This window comes from Tupaia chinensis, unplaced genomic scaffold (genome assembly GCF_000334495.1).
Source record: "Tupaia chinensis unplaced genomic scaffold, TupChi_1.0 Scaffold000647_1, whole genome shotgun sequence".
Taxonomy (NCBI): Eukaryota; Metazoa; Chordata; class Mammalia; order Scandentia; family Tupaiidae; genus Tupaia; species Tupaia belangeri.
Window position 1 is genome coordinate 1,257,396 of NW_006160168.1, and position 19,356 is coordinate 1,276,751.

At 38.2% G+C, this 19,356-nt stretch overlaps 1 protein-coding gene across 1 annotated transcript in view; it reads right to left on the reverse strand.

Moving 5' to 3' along the window:
* TMEM236 (transmembrane protein 236) overlaps positions 1-19,356 on the reverse strand; it is a 44,824-nt gene that overhangs the window by 18,523 nt on the left and 6,945 nt on the right. The window contains exons 2-3 of the mRNA XM_006159740.2: positions 11,966-12,038; positions 5,226-5,367 (exon numbers count right to left, since the gene is read on the reverse strand). Of these exons, the coding sequence (XP_006159802.1) occupies positions 5,226-5,367; positions 11,966-12,038 (215 nt within the window). The remainder of the gene's footprint in view (positions 1-5,225; positions 5,368-11,965; positions 12,039-19,356) is intronic.

Below are 19,356 nucleotides of genomic sequence, written 5' to 3' on the forward strand. Positions count from 1 at the left end.
ACAATAAGTTTTCCTAACTGAAGTTAACAACTGAAATGGCATATTTCAAAAGTTACCTGTTTTGGGGGGAACCAGCAGATGGCATAATGGTTATGTTGCTGGACTCCCATGTAGTCGACTGCGATTTGAGTCCTGGACTCAGCAGCTTGAAACTCACACCAGGTGAATGTGTATAAGAGTCCAAAATTCCAAGAGGAGAATGAAGGAGAAGGGATTATGGTGTGGCCATCTTCCCTGGGGGATGATTTCTCACTTTCTGTCTCTCTGACTCTCTCTCTCTGTCTCTTCAGTGAGCGCACATGCCCTATAGCAAAAATCTTTCTGAACGAAAAAAGTTATCTGGTTTTTGTAGGTATTGTATCTCAAACGTGAGTGTACCCTACCAGGACGGGCCTGTTCAACCTGCAAAGCAGAGTTTACCTAGAGCAACAGCAGCCACAAATCCTTAGGTGGGGGCTCACTTTGCCTCTGGGTGATAGAAAGTTGTAATTCCCAAGGAGCTGGGCCTAGGGAGACTGAGTATTGACTTCCTCAGTCATGGTACTGCCCTAGAAAGAGATAAGACCTACAGCTCTAAGTGAGAGATCTTTTTTTTTTTTTTGGAGAGGTTTTTGCTATAGGGCGCGTGTACTCACCAGACAGAGAGAGACAGAGAGACAGAAATCGAGAAATCACCCCCCAGGGGGGGATGGCCACGCCGCAATCCCTTCTCCTCCATTCTCCTCTTGGGATCTTGGGCACGCACGCACACGCGCCCAGCGTGAGTTTTAAGCCACCAGGTCCAGGATGCGAACTGTGGTTGACTACGTGGGAGTCCAGCAACATAGCTATTATGCTAACTGCTGGTACCCAGTGAGATCCTTTTTTTTTTCCATAGGGTGTGTGCGGTCACCAGAGAGAGATAGAGAGAGAGGGAAAGTGAGACACCATGCCCTGGGAGGGAGGGGATGGCCACGCTGCAATCCCTTCTCCTCCATTCTCCCCCTGGGATTTTGGGTACATACGCATGTGCACCCACCAAGAGTTTTAAGTCACCAGGTCCTGAAATTGAAACATGGTCCACTATGTGGGGGTTCAGCACCTTAACAACCACACCACATGCTGGTCCTTATTAATGGTTTTTAAACATTTAGGAAAGGAACCTTTTTTTATTTCCCCAAATAAAACATCAACTACTAAGCAAATAAACATCCAAAGACCTCAGTTCAGCTTCCTAACACCTTCTCCTGTAATTCCAAAGTAGTGTTTAAAACAGCCTTTAGGTTTCCAAAATGATGACTTGAGAAACAAGTAGCAATTGTTTTAAGAAGGCAAACTTTCTTTCTTTCTTTCTTTTTTTTTTTTTTTTTTTGAGAAGCTTTTGCCATAGGGCGCAAGAAGTTGCCAGGAAAAGAGAGAGACAGAGAGACAGAAAATGAGAAATCGCCTCCCACCAGGGGGAATAGCCATGCCACAATACCGTCTCCTCCATTCTCCTTGTAGGAGCTTGGGCACACACAAAACATGCAAAACATGCACATTGGGTGACTCTCACAACACACCCCTAGCATGAGTTTAAGCTACCGAGTCCAGGACTCGAACTGCAGTCAACTACATGGAGTCCAGCAACATAGCCATTATGCCAACTGCTGGTCCCAAGAAGGCAAACTTTCATTCCACCAACAGATTTATTGACTCAGGTAGGAAATCCAACCAAACTTTATTTTTACTTCCCAAACACGCCCATTTTCTACCTAACTGCTACAAGCCAACAGATACGCATTCATTTCAAACTATCTAGATAGAGCACTGAACAAACTCACTTTTCCCACTTTTATTTTTTATTTTTTAAGAGAGATTTTTGCTATAGGGTGCATGTACTCCCCAGAGAAACAGAGAGATAGAGAAAGTAAGACATCACTCCTCAGGGGAGATGGCTACACCATAATCCTTTCTCCCCCACTCTCTTCTAAGGATCTTGGGCACGCATATGCATACCTGCCTAGTGTGAATTTCAAGCCACTGGGTCCAGGACTTGAACCATGGTCAACCATATGGGAGTCCAGTGCCTTAACCACTACACCACCCACTGGCCCTTCCCCACTTTTCCAAAGGCAGTGAAATTATTCTACACCTTGTTTGTCATCTACCCTTATTCAGTTTCTTCGATTCTGAAGGACCACAAGGTGTGCTACCACCTGCCTAGTGTGAATTTTAAGCCACTGGGTCCAGGACTTGAACCATGGTCAACCATATGGGAGTCCAGTGCCTTAACCACTACACCACCCACTGGCCCTTCCCCACTTTTCCAAAGGCAGTGAAATTATTCTACACCTTGTTTGTCATCTACCCTTATTCAGTTTCTTCGATTCTGAAGGACCACAAGGTGTGCTACCATATTTATAGCACAACTGCTTAGATTCTGATTTATGTATTAAGATTTTAGATGCTAATATATTCACATATCCATTTAAGTTCCAGGGAAAAAAAGAGAATACCCCATGGATTCAAAATTCACATATTTATTTTATTAGTATACAAGTTAAAAGAGGGTAAGAGACTATTTGAATTTGAAGTTCGTATACAAATTAAATGCATAGTTAACATTTATAAAAATTATTTTGAGTGAAGGCTAGATTTTTAGTGTGATTTTAATAAATGGCAGAGTTATGAAACCAGATATTAATCCTCTTAAGTTGGGGCTGAGAACAGCTCAAGGAGACCCTTCATATGAGAAAGAACAGTTGTACGAAATTTTCTAGAGTCTTTTCTCCAAGGCTAACTTCTATGGAGAGGTACTCTACTTCAACTCTATCTTCACTTCTCGACACGGGAAAAGTTCCTGTTTAAACTTCCAACTCATCATTGACGAAAGTAAAATATTAACAAACTCATTTATCACAATATACATGTGCATTTCTTATCAAAAAAAGAGAACTTTAAGGGCCAGCAGGTCGCCTGATGGATAAGGTGCTGGACTCTCACATGCCGACTGCAGTTTCAGTCCCTGACTTGGTGACTTGAAAATCATGCCGGGCGTGTGTAAGTGTGTCTAAAATTCCATAAGGAGACTAAAGGAGAAGGGATTGCAGCATGACCACCCCGCCCCCTCAGGTGTGATTTCTTACTTTCCCTCTCTCTATCTCTCTGTACTGAACGCATGCATATGCCCTATGGCCAAAAAAAAAAAAAAAAAAACTAAAAAAAAATAAATATTTAAAAAGAAGAAGGAAAAAAAAGAGAACTTTTAACCTGGATAGAGAGTTCACATTAACATGGAAAATACAGAGTCATCAACAACAGTCTGATTTCAAAATAGATTTCCATCCTTACAGAGTTTAGAAATGTAGCAGGGTTTGGAGATTCCCAAATCGCTTTGGTTTAAGATAAACATACTTGGCTCTGGCAGGTAGAGGTACCTTGGGAATGCCTTTCCCTCAGCAGATGGCCCCTGTCTGCCACCCCACCGTGTGTACTTGTCACCTGTGTAATGCTAAGTACAGTAGCCCATTGTCTCCCACCCAGGTACAAAGTGCAAGATGAGAGTCTCCGATTTCCTGGTGGCCTTCAACCCAGGTTTTATTTAAGTTCAAGGGTCAAGGTAACTGGAGGGTTGTGAATGCTTTTTGTGTCACTATAGCAGAATACTGCAGGCTGACTAATTTGTAAAGAACAAAGGTTTATTTCTTTCCGTTCTAGAGACTGGAAAGTACAATGTTAAGAGAATACATCTGGTAAAGGCCTTTTGCCAGACTGTCCCTAACAGGAGACTTGGAAGAGAAAGAGAATTCATGAGAAAGAAAGATGAAAGGGGGCTAAAAATCTTTTTTTTTCAATTGTCAGAGGGCATGTCCACTTGTCAGAGAGACAGAAAGAGGTAGGTAGTATCTCTTGATGGTTATCGCAACACCATTTCACCATCCCATAGGGATTTGGGGCATGCATGCACAGGTACCCAGGATGTTTTTCAAGTCATTGGTGATAGGATTCAAACTGTGGTCAGCCATGTGAGATTTGGCTCCCTTAACTACTAGGCTAAGGGGCTGGCTGTAAACTGACTCTTGATTTATCAAGAACCCATTCCAGTCATAAGAAACTCACCCCCAAGATCATAGCATTAACCATTTATGACAGCGGGGTATAATGACTGAATCATCTCTTAAATAAGTCTCACCTGTCAACACTGTTGCCTTGGGGATTAGATTTCCAATGTGTAAACTTTGAGGGGCACATTCAAACCATAACAGTGGTATACGACCCATAAACAATTAACTGGCTTTAGTAGTTCTCCCTGTCACTTCAACGTATTCTCCTATGACTTATTCAATTTACTCCATTACCTGTCAGGAAGTAATCTTATGAAATCTAACCATTTCGAATGCACAACACGACAAAATTTTAGCCAGTCAATAATGGTAACATTCAGATAATACAAATGAAGCATAGATACTATCACACAAAATTAAATGAAACTTGAAGGAATTTATGATGAAACAAACAAAATATTCTATTAACAAAATACTTGGATATTTTTAGAATTATTCATTTTTATTTATTATTGTTCTTCAGTTAGATCAGAGAGAGACACAGAGATAAAAAGAGAAAGAGAGAGAGTAAGAGAGCAAACTTCCAGGTCTGGGATTTGAACTGCAATCAGCCATGTGGGAGTCCAGCATCTTAGCCACCATGCCACCTGTCAGCCCCCAAAATTCTTGTTTTTAAGGCCACTAAAATTTAATTTCAACTGGTCATTTTAGAGAAATATGGCTTTTCTTGGTTTTATTAGTGTGATCTTTGTCATTTTTATAATCCACAATTAAAAACACATAACAATTTAGAACACAACTGCAGTAGTCATGTTCATTTCTTCTATGAAAATATTCATACTAAACTCTTTAGTCATCTAAACCTATGGTTTTAAAAGAGTTCTAATAAAAATATAAACTTACAATAATTTACTTAGATAATATTTTTGCTAGACTCAACATTAAAGTCTTTGGTATTCAATATTTGGTAACTTAATTTATTAGTACTAGAAAAATGCAAATAAAAGATAAGAATAACTGTCTAGCTATCAAAGTAGATTTTTAAATAATTAAATTTTGGTGTCTTCATTTGAAATCTATCAGTACTGTGGGCACTAAGAAAAGGTATTATTAAACATGTCAAAAAGAAAAAAAAAGAATAACAGAAAGCTGAAAAGTTATCAAACTTTAAAAAATATTCATACTTAAAAGAATACTTACTCTTTTGACTCCCTCTGAGAGGATATATCCTTAGTTTTTCAATAATGTCAACCACGATCAAAGATGTCACAACCAGAGACACTGGCAGGTCGGGTAAAGTATCGGGTAATATATTAGCCGAACTGTTATTGTTCTTTTGAACCTGTTTTTGGAAAACCATTTTGAAGCATTAGATTATTGTGCTTTCTTTATTCAAAATTTTCAATAGTCTGAATGTAGTTCTAATTAAATTATAAATATATTTACTAAATAACTCAAAGCTTGAGGGCTGGAAGTTGGCATGGAGGTGAAGGCAGGTGTATCCCACATGGTCAACAATGTGGTTTGAGTCTCTGACTCGTGACTTGAAAATCACCCAGGTACATGTGCATTCATACCCAGAATCCTAGCAGGAGAATGGAGGAGAAAGGACTGCAGTGTGGCTATACTCCATGGGGCAGGGTGGGGGTTGGGGGCTTTCTGTCTACTTCCAGTGAACACAAACAACCTATAGCAAAACTAAAAAAACTAGAAGTTTGGTTTTTAGCCTCTTAAATTCTAAGCTTAACAAAGATTTGAATTATAACTAAAAATACAATAAGGATTCATATTAAGAGAAGAGTTTTCAGTTAAATACAGAACATGTTTAATACATGTAAAAATGCAATAGTAGGATCACAATGAAAACGGAATGGGTAATTTCTTCCACCTGAAGTGCCAGACACAGCCTCTGAGAATCCAGTCTCAAAAGCAAGGGGGACACATATCGGCATTTAGGATCTTCCAAGAAGGGAAAGCCCAGAAAAAACCAGCCAGGTCCTGGGTATTTCCTTCATGCTTAAGGTATCAAAAAAAAAAAAACCTATGACAAGCATCATATAATGGTGAGATATCGAAAGATTTCCCTCTGAGCTCAGGAACAAGACAATGTGTTGCTGTGAACATTTCTATTCAACATTGTATTAGTGGTCTTAAGGCAAGTGAAAGAAACAGTGCATGTATTGGAACGAATAAATCATAATATTGGTCCTAGCCTATATGATTGTATATGGAAAAAAGTCCCCTCAAAATGGTGAGTTATTTCTAAATACTAAAGAGAAAAAGTTAGAAAATAATTAGAGCCAGCTCAGTTAAAGGAGCTAGATCCCACATGGATGTCTGATGTTCAATTTCTGGCTCCGTCTGGCTTGAAAAGTATGCCAGACTCATGTGCATATATGTACATGTGCCCCAAATCCTGACAGGATGTGAAAATGGAGGAGAAGGGGTGGTGGTGTCCCATCTCAGAGTGCTTTCTCCCTCTTGGTGTGTCTGTCTCTCTGGTGAGCACACATACCTTCTGATAAAGAACAAAAAAAGAAAAAAAAAAAGAAAGGAAAGAAAGAGAAAGAAAGGTAATGAATTTTTTAAATGATACCATGCAAATCATATTTCAACTTTTCATGGAAAATGGCAAATTGATTCTAAAATTTATAGAAATATATAGAAATATAAAGGGCAAGAAGCTCTAGATGAAAAAGGACATAGAAAATTTTACTCTTCTGAATATAAAGAACTACTATAAAAGTCCAAGCATTCAAACAGTGTGGCATGGGGACCAGCAGTTGGTGTAATGGCTATGTCACTGGACTCCCATGTAGTTGACCATGGTTTGAGTCTCAGACCCAGTGGCTTAAACTCACACCAGGCGTGTGTGTGTGTGCACGCCCAAGATCCGGATAGGATTATGGAGGAGAAGGGATTGCGGTGTGGCCATCCCCCCAGGGGGTGATTTCTCACTTTCTGTCTCTCTGTCTCTCTCTGTCTTTCTGGCAAGCACATGTACCCTACAGCAAACAGCTCTCAAAAACAAAACAGAACAAAACAAAACAGTGTGGCATTAGTACAGGGGTGGAAATCTGGGCAATGAGGCAGAACAGAAAGCCCAGGATGAGATCATGATGTGCACCCCTGACTTATACCAAAGACAGCACTGTAGACAAATGTGGGCAGGACAGACGTTTTAATAAATGCTACTCAGTCCACTGGATGTCATTTGGAAAAAAAAAAAAAAAAAAGACTCCCTACCCCACAACATACAGATAAATCCATTCCAGGTGAATTGTGAATCTAAAAGAGAAGGGGAAAATAATATAGTCTCCAAAATAATATCACAGAGGGGACTATGTTTAGGCCTTTGAGATTCATATTAACAATAAGACAAATTCTTCTCAAACAAGTGATCAGAAGCAAGTATCCATTAAGGAAAGACATTGATAAATTGGACTGATTTTAAATGAAGACTTCTTCTCATCAAAAGAGACCAGTAAGGAAGGTAAAAGTGTCCACACAGTATAAAGGTATTTGCAAAGCAGAATCATCAATGGGCTTATAATGATGATAATGAATCAATTCCAAATCAATTTTTAAAAACTAAGCAAGAGGGGCCAATAGATGGCATAATGGTTATATTACTAGACTCCTAAATAGTTGACTATGGCTTGAGTCCCAGACCTGGTGGCTTAAAATTCACACTGAGCACATACATGTGCGTGTGTGCATGCCCAAAATCCTAAGAAGAAAATGGAGGAGAAGGGATTGTGGTATGGCCATCCCCCCTGGGGAGTGATTTCTTGCTTTTTGTCTCTCTCTCTCTCTCTCCGGTGAGTGTACGTGTCCTATAACAACAACAAAAAAATCTCTCTTAAAACAAAAACAAAAACAAAACAATTAAGCAATACAGTTGGCTCCATGGCACCACTGTAACGCACTGCTCAAGAGGGACTGGATTCTACTCACGCAAGTGCTCCAGATCCCAAGGATTGGAAGACTGGAGAAAGGGGATCAGAGCATGACCAGACCTGGTGAGGGACACCCATATTTCTCTTTTTTTCTCTCCCCCATGTGTGTGTGTGCAGGGCTCAGCCCCATTGCCTAGTGGTTAAGAGAGCCAGATTCCACATGGTCAATCACATAGTTTGAATACTGGCCATAGCAGTTCAAAAAGTATGCCAGGAGCATGTGCAGGCATACCTCAAATCCTGAAAGGATGAAGAAATAGAGAAGGGATTGTGGCGTGACCGTGCCCCTTGGGGCTTTCTATTTTCTTTCTTTTCTTTTCTTTTCTTTTTTTTTTTTTTTTTTTTAAGTTTTTGGCAGAGGGCATGTGCCCTTACCAGAGAGAGAGACAGAGACACAGAGAGAAAGCGTGAAAGCATCCCCCATAGAGCATGGTCACCCTACAGTCCCTTCTTCCTCATTCTATCCTTTTGAGATTTGGAGGACACATGCCCAATGTGTCTCTCAAGACTCAGGATCTAGAACCTGCACGTATGGTCAGACATGTGAGATACAGCTGCCTTGACCACCACCCTGCAGGCTAGCCCAGTGGTGTATTTTTCCTCCCCTTCTCTGTCTGTCTCTGGGGTGAGCCCATATGTCCTCTGGCACTGTGTGTGTGGGGGGGAAGCAACATAATAAAAAATGGGCAAGATCAGGGCAAGCAGGTAACATGGTGATTAAGTTGCTGGATCCCCATATGACTGACTGTGGTTCAAGCTATGGAGGACACAGCAACTTAAAAATGATGCCAGGCATATGTGCCTGCATGCCCAAGATCCCAAGAGAGGAATGGAGAAGGGATTGCAGCATGGCCAGCCCCCTTGAGGGATGATTTCTCACTTTCCCTCTCTCTGTCTCTCTCTGGAAAGTGCACACGCTATGGCTAAAACCTTAAAATGAAAAAGGTGGGGCCAGTAAATGGCAAAGTGGTTACATCACTGGACTCCCACTGGCTGACCACAGTTTGAGTCTAGGACTCAATGATTGGAAAATCATGCCAAGGTGTATGTGTATGCATGCCCAAGGTCCAAGGAGGAGAATGGAAAAGAGATTACAGCAGGGCAATCCCCCACCTTTGGGGTGGGGGAGGTGATTTCTCACTTTTTTTCTCTGTCTCTCTGTCGAGCACACATGGCCTATAGCAAAAAGAGAATTAAAAAAGGCAAGATGAAAAGTTGTTCAACTTCATTAATTATTGGGGAAATGAAACTTTCAACTAAGACTCACGGACATACACACCAGTATAGCTAGAATGAAAAGGCTTACAACGCAAATGCTCGTGAAAATGTGGGGCAACAGAAATGCTCATTCTCTGCTAATGAATTTTCTTTTCTTTTCTTTTTTTTTTTTTTTGGAGAGGTTTTTTGCTACAGGGCGCGTGCGCTCGCCAGACAGAGAGAGAGAGACAGAGAGACAGAAAGCGAGAAATCACCCCCCAGGGGGGATGGTCATGCCGCAGTCCCTTCTCCCCCATTCTCCTCTCGGGATCTTGGGCACGCACACACACGCGCCTGGCGTGAGTTCTAAGCCACCGGGTCCGGTACGCGAACCACGGTTGACTACGTGGGAGTCCAGCGACATAGCCATTACGCTAACTGTTGGTTCCCATCTGCTAATGAATTTTCTACCTCAGAAATCAGTATCATCTTCCCAGTCACTACTTGGCATTATCCGATACAACTGAGCATTTGAAGTCTTATGACCTATTTATTCTTCTCCCATGTATTTAATCTACTGAAATGCTTGTACATATGTACCACGCACAAAACCAAGAACACTCGCAGCAGCATTATTTTTCATAGCCCGAACTGGAAACAACTGAAATGGTCATTCTGAGCAGAAGTGCTCAAGTATATCTTCACAAAAGAAATGCTCTATGGCAATAAAAGTGAATGAACTGCAGTTATGACCCTCACAACCATACTTCTGAATAAATGAAGCATGACACAAATGACATACCTACTATATAGAAGCTGTATATGGCATGTCATCCATAATTTGACTGCTTCTTATAAAAATTCAAAAAAAGGCAAATTGACCTGTGGTAATAACAGTCAAAATAAAAGTTACCTTGGGGGAAGAGGGAGGGTCACAGGTAGAGCTACCCAAAGTTTTCTTTGTTGACCTGAGGAGTACTCACAGAGGCATTTGCTTTATGAGATTTCATTGTACAGTTATATATTTTGTGCATTTTTCTGTTTGTGGTGTACCTGTCAGTTGACCTGAGGAGTACTCACAGAGGCATTTGCTTTATGAAGATTTCATTGATATTGTACAGTTATATATTTTGTGCATTTTTCTGCTTGTGTGGTACATGTCAATGAAAAATTAAATAAGTAAAAAAGAAAAATACATATGCAACAGGGAGTGACACATCATGAACTTTTAAAAAGGATTATTAGATTTGAGATATAGAATCATTTTATCATCAAGGTATATCTTGAAAAGTTATAAACTATTTTTTTTTTTAGGTTTTTGTCACAGGGCACATGCATCCATCACAGAGTCAGAGAGAGACACTAAGAGGGAAAGTGAGAAATCAAGGGAGATAGCCACACTGCAATCCCTTCTCCTCCATTCTCCTTGCGCGATTTTGGGCATGCACATATATGGGCCCAGTGTGATTTTTAAGCCTGCAGATCCAGGACTCAAACTATAGTTAAATACATGGGAGTTTGATGCCTTAATCACCATGCCACCTGCTGGCCTCTTAACTAAAATTCAAAGCTCTTCAAAATACCTCACATACTTTACAAAGTTTTTAGGGATGAGGAAGGAGAAACTAAGAAATGTCGACTGAAGTATTTATTTATTTATTTATTGCTGTTCGTTTTCTGTAAAATACATTTGGGTGATGTTCTGGAGGTTACCACGCAGTCATATATCATCCTAATGTAGAAAGTATGATGAACTCTAATAGCCTGTGCTACAGTTTAGTGATTTGTTCCCTAAAAAGTTCATGTTTGAGAATTTGAACCTAGTGGGTAGTGAATGGATCATGGAAGCATCAGTCTCATGTGAGAGACTGTGAGAATTCTAGGGGTTAGTTCTCGTAAGAACAGGTGGTGACGAAAGAGAGAGCAGTGCACCTCTCTCTCTCATCCTCTCTCCCTCTGTTACCCAATGGTGTAGCTTGGCCTGAGGACCCCTGCACACCTTTGAACTGTTTAACAACTGGAATCATAAGCCAAATAAACTATTCTTAATTAGCAGAATTAATTGCTGAAAGCCAGAGACTCTGTCCCCAGGACCTAACACCATGCCTACATGTAATACGCACTTAGTAAATATTTCCTCGACATGTGAAAGAAACACCACAAGGTAATTTAGTTGTGTACTTGGGGAAATGAAAATTATATCTTTCAAATTGCCTTGCAAATTAAATAGATTACTAGTACAGTCTTCTCTAACCTTCTTGGGCAATAAAGTTCTCGCAGATCAAAGTTCTATCAATAATAATCCTACTCTGTAGATAACTCATTGTATCCTTTTGAAGCAGATTTAGTAAAAAAAAAAATAAAAGTTATTTTCTAAGAACTATCATGTGAAAATTATTTGTCAACAGATTATGAAAGGTCTTAAAGTATAAGTGATTGTTCCCTTAGATCTTATCATATTTTATTTAAAACCTGAGGAAAACCATGAAAAACTTCTAGTAGAAAAAACACATGTAGATTAACTTTCAAATTTCTTGTTTACTATTTCAAAATAATATTGTGCCTCACCCATATAAGCGCAAAGGTAATCTTTAAAAAACTATCTGCAAGACTTTCTTCCACAATCACAGAGGTAATGATCTTGGTACATTAAATAAATATATTACAATTTGGAAGAAGAATAAATGTATTACAGATTTGCTGAGCACACCATTCTATCAAATCCCATTAACAGGTAATCTTGACATCTCAAAGCCTTATAACAGAAGAAATAAAATGCCATACCTCAGTCACTGCTATAGAAAAGCTGAAGCTGGGGAGTGTGGTGAGTATTACACACATCATCATAACAGGTCTCCTAGCAAAGGAGAAAAAATAAGCAAAAGCAATAATAACAAGATCAACAGTTCCTGTTCCATTTTGCTAATTTTGCAGTTCCTGTTCCATTCATCTATAGTTTTTCTAAGAAGCAACTGCTTCCCTATTTCCATTTCCCAAATGTTTGAGTATGGCAAAGAGGAACACGCACAAAAAACCAGAATGCTTTACTCAAACAAAGGGGTGTAAGATTTTCAAAGAATTAGCAAATCACAGCCTACTAGAAGCATCAAAGTCTAGGTCAAATGATGCTCAACATTTGCATAACTCATTAACTAGAATCCTGCCCAAGCAGGCAGGCTTTGGTGACTAATTGGAAAAAAAAAGAACAGCATGACTTTCTCAAGTGGTATACACCCTGCGTTAGAAAATGGATTTTTCAAAAAATATTGGGTCATCAGAAAAGTCATGACACATTTTTACATAGAAAAACAGAAAAATATGTCATGTCTTTTCCAATGACCTGATACATTTAGAGATGATAAACTATTAGCTACTTAAAGATCACGAAATAAAGACATTTGGATATTTTTCACTCAAACCAAAACCGAAATCATACATGCACTAAAATGACAATGTCTCAAACTTGTTTTTGTACTACTTCTTAAACCTTACATGATCAATCAAATAGTTATTGAAATATGTATATAGTACTGTATCTTTTTTCTTTTAATTTATTTTTTACATTAATTCACTATAAATCATTACAGCATACAAATGAATTTTCCATCCAAAATACACTGTATATTGGCTCAATCAAGCACATCAATATAGTACTGTATCTTATGACAGGAAATATTAAAATATATTTTAGCATCATTAACTTATGGGAAGACAAAAATACTGAAAGGTTTTCTTTTTTTTTTTTTTGGAGAAGTTTTTATGCTTTCAGGTGTGTATGCTCACCAGCCAGAGAGAGACAGAGAGACAGAAAGCGAGAAATCACCCCCCAGGCAAGATGGCCACGCCGCAATTCCTTCTCCTTCATTCTCCTCTTGAGATCTTGGGCACGCATGCACACACACCTGGCGTGAATTTTTTTTTTTTAAGCCACCAGGTCCGGGACGTGAACCGCGGTCGACTACATGGGAATCCAGTGACATAGTCATTACGCTAACTGCTGGTCCCACTGAAAGGTTTTCTATAACAAACTATCTTTTTTTCTTAGTTAATATATGTTACATTAGTAACATTTATTTAATAACGTGTTTCTCAATATAAGAAGGATTTACCACTTTCAAATTAGTAACAATTTCTCCTTGGTCTTGTCATGCCTCTCCTATCATAGCCCCATCTTAGATGTTGTACGCACAGGTGGATTGCCCTTCTCTCAGAGACAAACCCAGTAAGACCTGGCTACAACCAGTTATGAAAGAATTTTAAATGGTAATTTTGCCTCTTTGAGCTCAGTGCTAAGTTCCCACAGTACTTACTCTATGCAAGACTGGCTAGACCAAGACAAGAGTCCTTTTCAACTAGACCTCTGAAAGAGAGAGTGCCCCAGGCATTATTCTTGGGCCTTTTCTTTATCTATAGTATCTCCCTGGGTTATCTCACCCAGTCCCATTGTATTAAATTCCACCTGTTTATCTATGACTACCAGGTTTATCCTGGCCTTTTTCCTGAGCTCTGTACTTGAGCACACACCCACGTAACATCTCCACTTAGATGTCAGAGACAACTCAGATTTAACATATCTGAGAGAATACCCATGTCCTCCTCCATGTGGGTTTCAATCTGTCATCCAATCCAGTCTGTTATACTGTCTAAAGCCATTTCAAATCATCCTCTGCTAACACCACTGCCATCTCTCGTCGGCAATACTTCCTAGCTGGTTCACAGCACCATGAATGGACTTAATGTCATCGAACTATCCACATAAAAAATGACTAAGGTGGTAAATTTTAACTTGTGTGTGTGTGTTTTTTTTTTTAATTGTGATTTTTAAAAACATCTCCAATGCATGCACGATGTAATTGGAATGAAATAGAAACGTGTTGCCCTAGCCTACATGCTCTACATGATGTGGTTTCTCATATTCCTCCTACTCTCATGACCTCACCCCCACCCCACTTAATGCTCGCCATACCAGCCTTCTAGTTATTTCATGATCGTGTCAAGCTTGCCCTGCCTTGGAGTCTTCCACTGTCTGTTCCTTTTGTGAGGGCTCTCTATCATACCTGTTCCATGTCTGGCTCTTTGTTGTCATCTACTTCTCCCAATTTGTCATTTCTTGTTAATTGCCAAAGGCACATGCACACATCAGAAAGAGACAGAGAAAGAGAGAGAGAGAGAGAAAGCACTCCCCCAAGCGTGCTTAAGCACTAGGCTGCAGGGCCAGTCCATCTGTCATTTATTTGTCACATTTTATATATGTATGTGTGTGTATATATATATATAGATATATAAATACATACATATATATTATATATAATATATATGTATGTATTTATATATCTATATATATATATACACATATATATTATATATAATATATATGTATGTATTTATATATCTATATATATATATACACATATATATTATATATAATATATATGTATGTATTTATATATCTATATATATATATACACATATATATTATATATAATATATATGTATGTATTTATATATCTATATATATATATACACATATATATTATATATAATATATATGTATGTATTTATATATCTATATATATATATACACATATATATTATATATAATATATATGTATGTATTTATATATCTATATATATATATACACATATATATTATATATAATATATATGTATGTATTTATATATCTATATATATATATACACATATATATTATATATAATATATATGTGTATATATATATATAGATATATAAATACATACATATATATTATATATATTGCAAACATTATGACTACCTAAAATTCAGTTGATTATTTCTTCGTTTCTTTTTTTGTCACCTCCCTTTTCCCCTAACCCTCAATGAAGGTTCCCTGAAAGCAAGAAATTTATCTGAGTTGTTCACTATTCTGTCATCAGTACTTATAACACTATTGGTGAATATTTTTGTGTGCAATGAGCCTTCTAGGAATCAAGAGAATCCTATGGATCCTTCTCAAAACAAAAATTTTTAAATGAGTAAGATAAAATACATAGACTTGCAAAACAAGCCAATTATACTAAAAGTATCCCAACACTTTTAAAATGATTAGGTATAGTAGAAATAGTATATAGTCTTTTAAAATAATTATATACAGTTATCCAATTTGTTTACATTTTGGTATATTAATATATGGGCACATTGTCTTCTTTTACTTTCATTGGAGTCCTTAAGATCTAGTAAAAATCATCACTTGTAGTTCCAAAGTGGTGAAGTCATAAACTATATTTTGAAGTATATACAACTGTTATAAGATATGAAATGATCTGTAATATCTGATAGAAAAGGTCTGTGTAATAATTAATAGTACTCAACATACTAAATAAATGAATAATGAATAAATACCAACCCAAGTGTATATTTTAGGCAGCTAGACATAATGTTAAACTGTGCTTGAAAAATCTTGACTTACTACTGGGATATGCTTAACATTTATTAACGAGTGCCTTCCAGCCCAACAACCAGCAAAAAGCCAGAATCCACGTGCATATGAGGTAGGCTTTCACTGCCCCTTTAACCAGAAAAAGTCTTTGCCCCAAACCCCTCCTTCCGGCCCAACACCCAGCAAAAAGCCAGGAAGGAAGTAACATATAATCTATCAGATGACCAGAAACCACCACAGCAGAGGCCCGAGAAATATGGGAAATCAAGAAAATATCCCCCCCCCCCCCAAGAAGAAAGAACAGTCCTATATCACCCACAAACAGGACAATGGAACTCCTGGAAATGTATCAGATAAAGATTTTAGGATATTCTTAGTGGCAAAGCTAACAGAGATGCAAGAGAAGAGAGACAATGAACTCCAGAAGATGTAGGAGAAAAGAAACGATGAGTCCCAGGAGGTGAGGAAGTTCTTCCATGATCTAAAAGAGGAAATACACACCATAAAAAAGAATCAAACAGAACTGTTAGAGATGAAGGTTGTAATTCAGGAAATCAAAACCTCCCTTGAAAGTTTTAAAAGCAGATTAGATCATGCAGAAGATTGAATTTCAGGTGTAGAAGATAGAACCTCTGACCTAGAAAAATTCACCAAAAAGACTGAGAAAATAACCCCCCAAAAATGAGAATAATATACAAGTAATACTAGATACCATTAGACACCTAAACATCTGGATAACAGTTATCCCAGAAGGTGAAAAAACTAATCAGGGCATTGATAATCTATGTCATGAAATCCTGGATAAAAATTTTCCAAACCTAGAGAGGTATTCAAATATCCAGACCCAAGACACACAAAGGACCCCACATAGAATCCACCCAAGAAGATCTTCTCCAAGGTACATCATAGCTAGATTGACCAAAACCACAGACAGAGACAATATACTAAAATTGGCAAGAGAAAAATGTCAAGTTACTTTCAAAGGATATCCCATCAGGCTAACAGTGGACCTCTTGTTGGAAAAAATGCAAGCAAGGAATGAATTGGAAAATATATTCAAAGTGTTAAGGGAAAAACTATTTCAACCAAAAATTCTCAGATAAACAAAACCTGAAAGAATTGATGTACACCAGACCAGCTCTTCAAGAAGTTCTGAAGGGAGTACTATACCAGTAAGACTAAAGACAGACAAATAAGAGAACAAAAAATGACCAAGAGAAAGGCCAACTTAATGGTAGGGACAAGTAATGAAATAATCAACAATAATGTTGAATGTTAATGGAAAGGTCAGACCACAGTAACACTGCAAATTCATCAAGAGATTAGAGACTCAACTGGTGAAATAGAATTCTTTGACTTTTTTCTAAAACGTTACTGATTTTCTTCTATGCTTTGTCTTCCAGATTTAAGGATTTTTGTTTTCTTTTGAGTTTTTGGGTTAAGCAATTTCTTAAAGAGTTTTTTTAATTAAAAAAAAAAAAACGGCAGCAGCAAATAGCTTTTCATTTTTGTATCATTTAAATATGCTTTTTTTTCTTTTTCTTCCCCTGTTCCTCTCCCTCCCTCCATTACCTATCCCCATATTACCCCGTCCTTACTACTCTAGTTATCAATCATTGCCTTCCCTGCTACACCACCTTCCAAACTTTCAGTTTCTGCCTTAGAGTACAGATAATCGGTATATATTGAGTGGGTACATACAAAGTCTGTCTTTCATAGTCTGACTTGCTTCGCTTAGCATTAAGTCTTTCATATTGGTCTACTTGTATCAAATGTCAGGGTTTCATTATTTTTTAATGGCTGAGTAGTATTCCATAGAGCACATATGCCACATTTTTTCAATCTACTCACCTATTTTTGGACATTGGATTGATTCTATGTCCTAGCAAGGTAAATAATGCTACAATAAACATGGATGTGCAAGTGTTAAAAAAAACTAACAAGTGTTATAGACTGAATGGTATCCACCCCCCCCCAAAAAAAATGTTGCAATCTCAACTCTCAGTAGCTCAAAATGTGATCTTAATTAGAAACAGAGTTTTTAGAGAGATAATAAAGTAAAACTAAGATCATTGGGATGGACCCTATGCAATATGACTGGCATTCTTATGCAAACAGAGAAATTAAGGCATGAACACTTGCATAGCAGTAAAACAAGACATTCTGTGAAGGTGATCTATATGGGAAGGCTCCAGTTTTATGTCCAGAGACATTCCTGTGTATGCCAGAAATACCTGTGCCCATAATCTGGGTCTGCGCATGATCAAGAGCCTATTGAGAGTAGTATCTCTGCCTCTCTCTCTCTCTCTCTCTCTCTCTGATTTTCATGAAACAAACAAAAAAAGAAAATGGAGAAATCTGGTAAGAGACTTGTGGAGAGGGAACAACTATGTCAAGAAACACAAGGAAAATGTCAATTGACAATAAAAGCAGAGATCAGGGTGCTGTATCCACAATGACATGTCAAAGATCGTCAAGAAATCGCAAGAGAGCAGGCAAAAGCATGGCACAGATCCTCTCTTGTATTGCTCAGAGAACCAAGGCTACCAATACCTTGATCTCTCTCTAGCTTCTGGAACAGTGAGACAACTACTAACTATGCTTAAACCATCCAACTGGTGGTACTTTGTTATGACGTTTCCAGGACACTATGTAGATTTTGTGACTGGGGAGTGGCATGCTGAAGTACCAAATACCTAAAAGTGAGGATGTGGCTGGGATCAAATATAGGTAGGAGCTTGAAGAGTTTTGGGATGCATGATAGAAAAAGCCTAGATGGCCATGAAGAGATTGTTGGTAGAAACATAAACATTACCAGAAATGATAAAGAAAGTAGAGAATTGTAGAGAAATATTTAACAGATACATTGTCAGGAACAGACTGTTGTTAGAATTATGAATGCTAAGGCTGCTTCTGGTGAGGTTTAAAATGGAAAGGAACAAATTATTGGAAACTGGAGGAAAAGTGACCCTTTTTTCTAAAATGGCAGAAGACTTGGCTGAATTATGCACTTTGAATAAAAAGTAGAACTTGTCAGTAATAGACTCAGATATTCAGCTGAGGACACTCTAAGCAAAGTGCTGAAGGCACAGCTTGTTTTCTCCTTGATATGCAGGATAAAATGTGAGTGAAGAGAAACATTTTAAAAGAGAGTTATTAAGCAAAAAGGAACAAAAACTGTAATTTGGAAAATTCACAGACTATTCACAGTATTTTAAAAAAATGAGAAAGTACGTTCAGAAGAGAACACCAAGGTTATGGCACGTGACTCCAATTGTCTCATTACAACACTGATGGCCTGGACCAAAGATGGCAGAAATGAGATGAAAGGAAGAAGGGCTACTGGACTCTAGGGAGGAAACCTGATGTAGAGCAACTTGCTATAAACATGTATTCCTTAAAGAAGAGGCAAGTATGACTGACAGTAGTTCAGAGCCCAGTACTGCAACCACAGGCCTAGAAGTGCCCTCTTGAATCCAGAGGGTTGGGTCCCAGCCAGAACTGAAGGGTTGGAGCCATTACCCTGGTGGGCCCAGAAGGTTGGCCCAGAGGACAGAGTATCAAGCCACAGATGATCACCCCCAACCCTGAAAATCAAAGGCATTTTCCCTTCTAGATTTCATACTCATTTGGGACCTATTAGCTCCTTCTTTTCCCATCTAACTTCTCCCATATGGAATGACAATGTCTATTTGGACCCATCACTGTATTTTTTTTTTTTTTTTGGAAAGGTTTTTTCCTAAAGGCGTGGGTGGCTG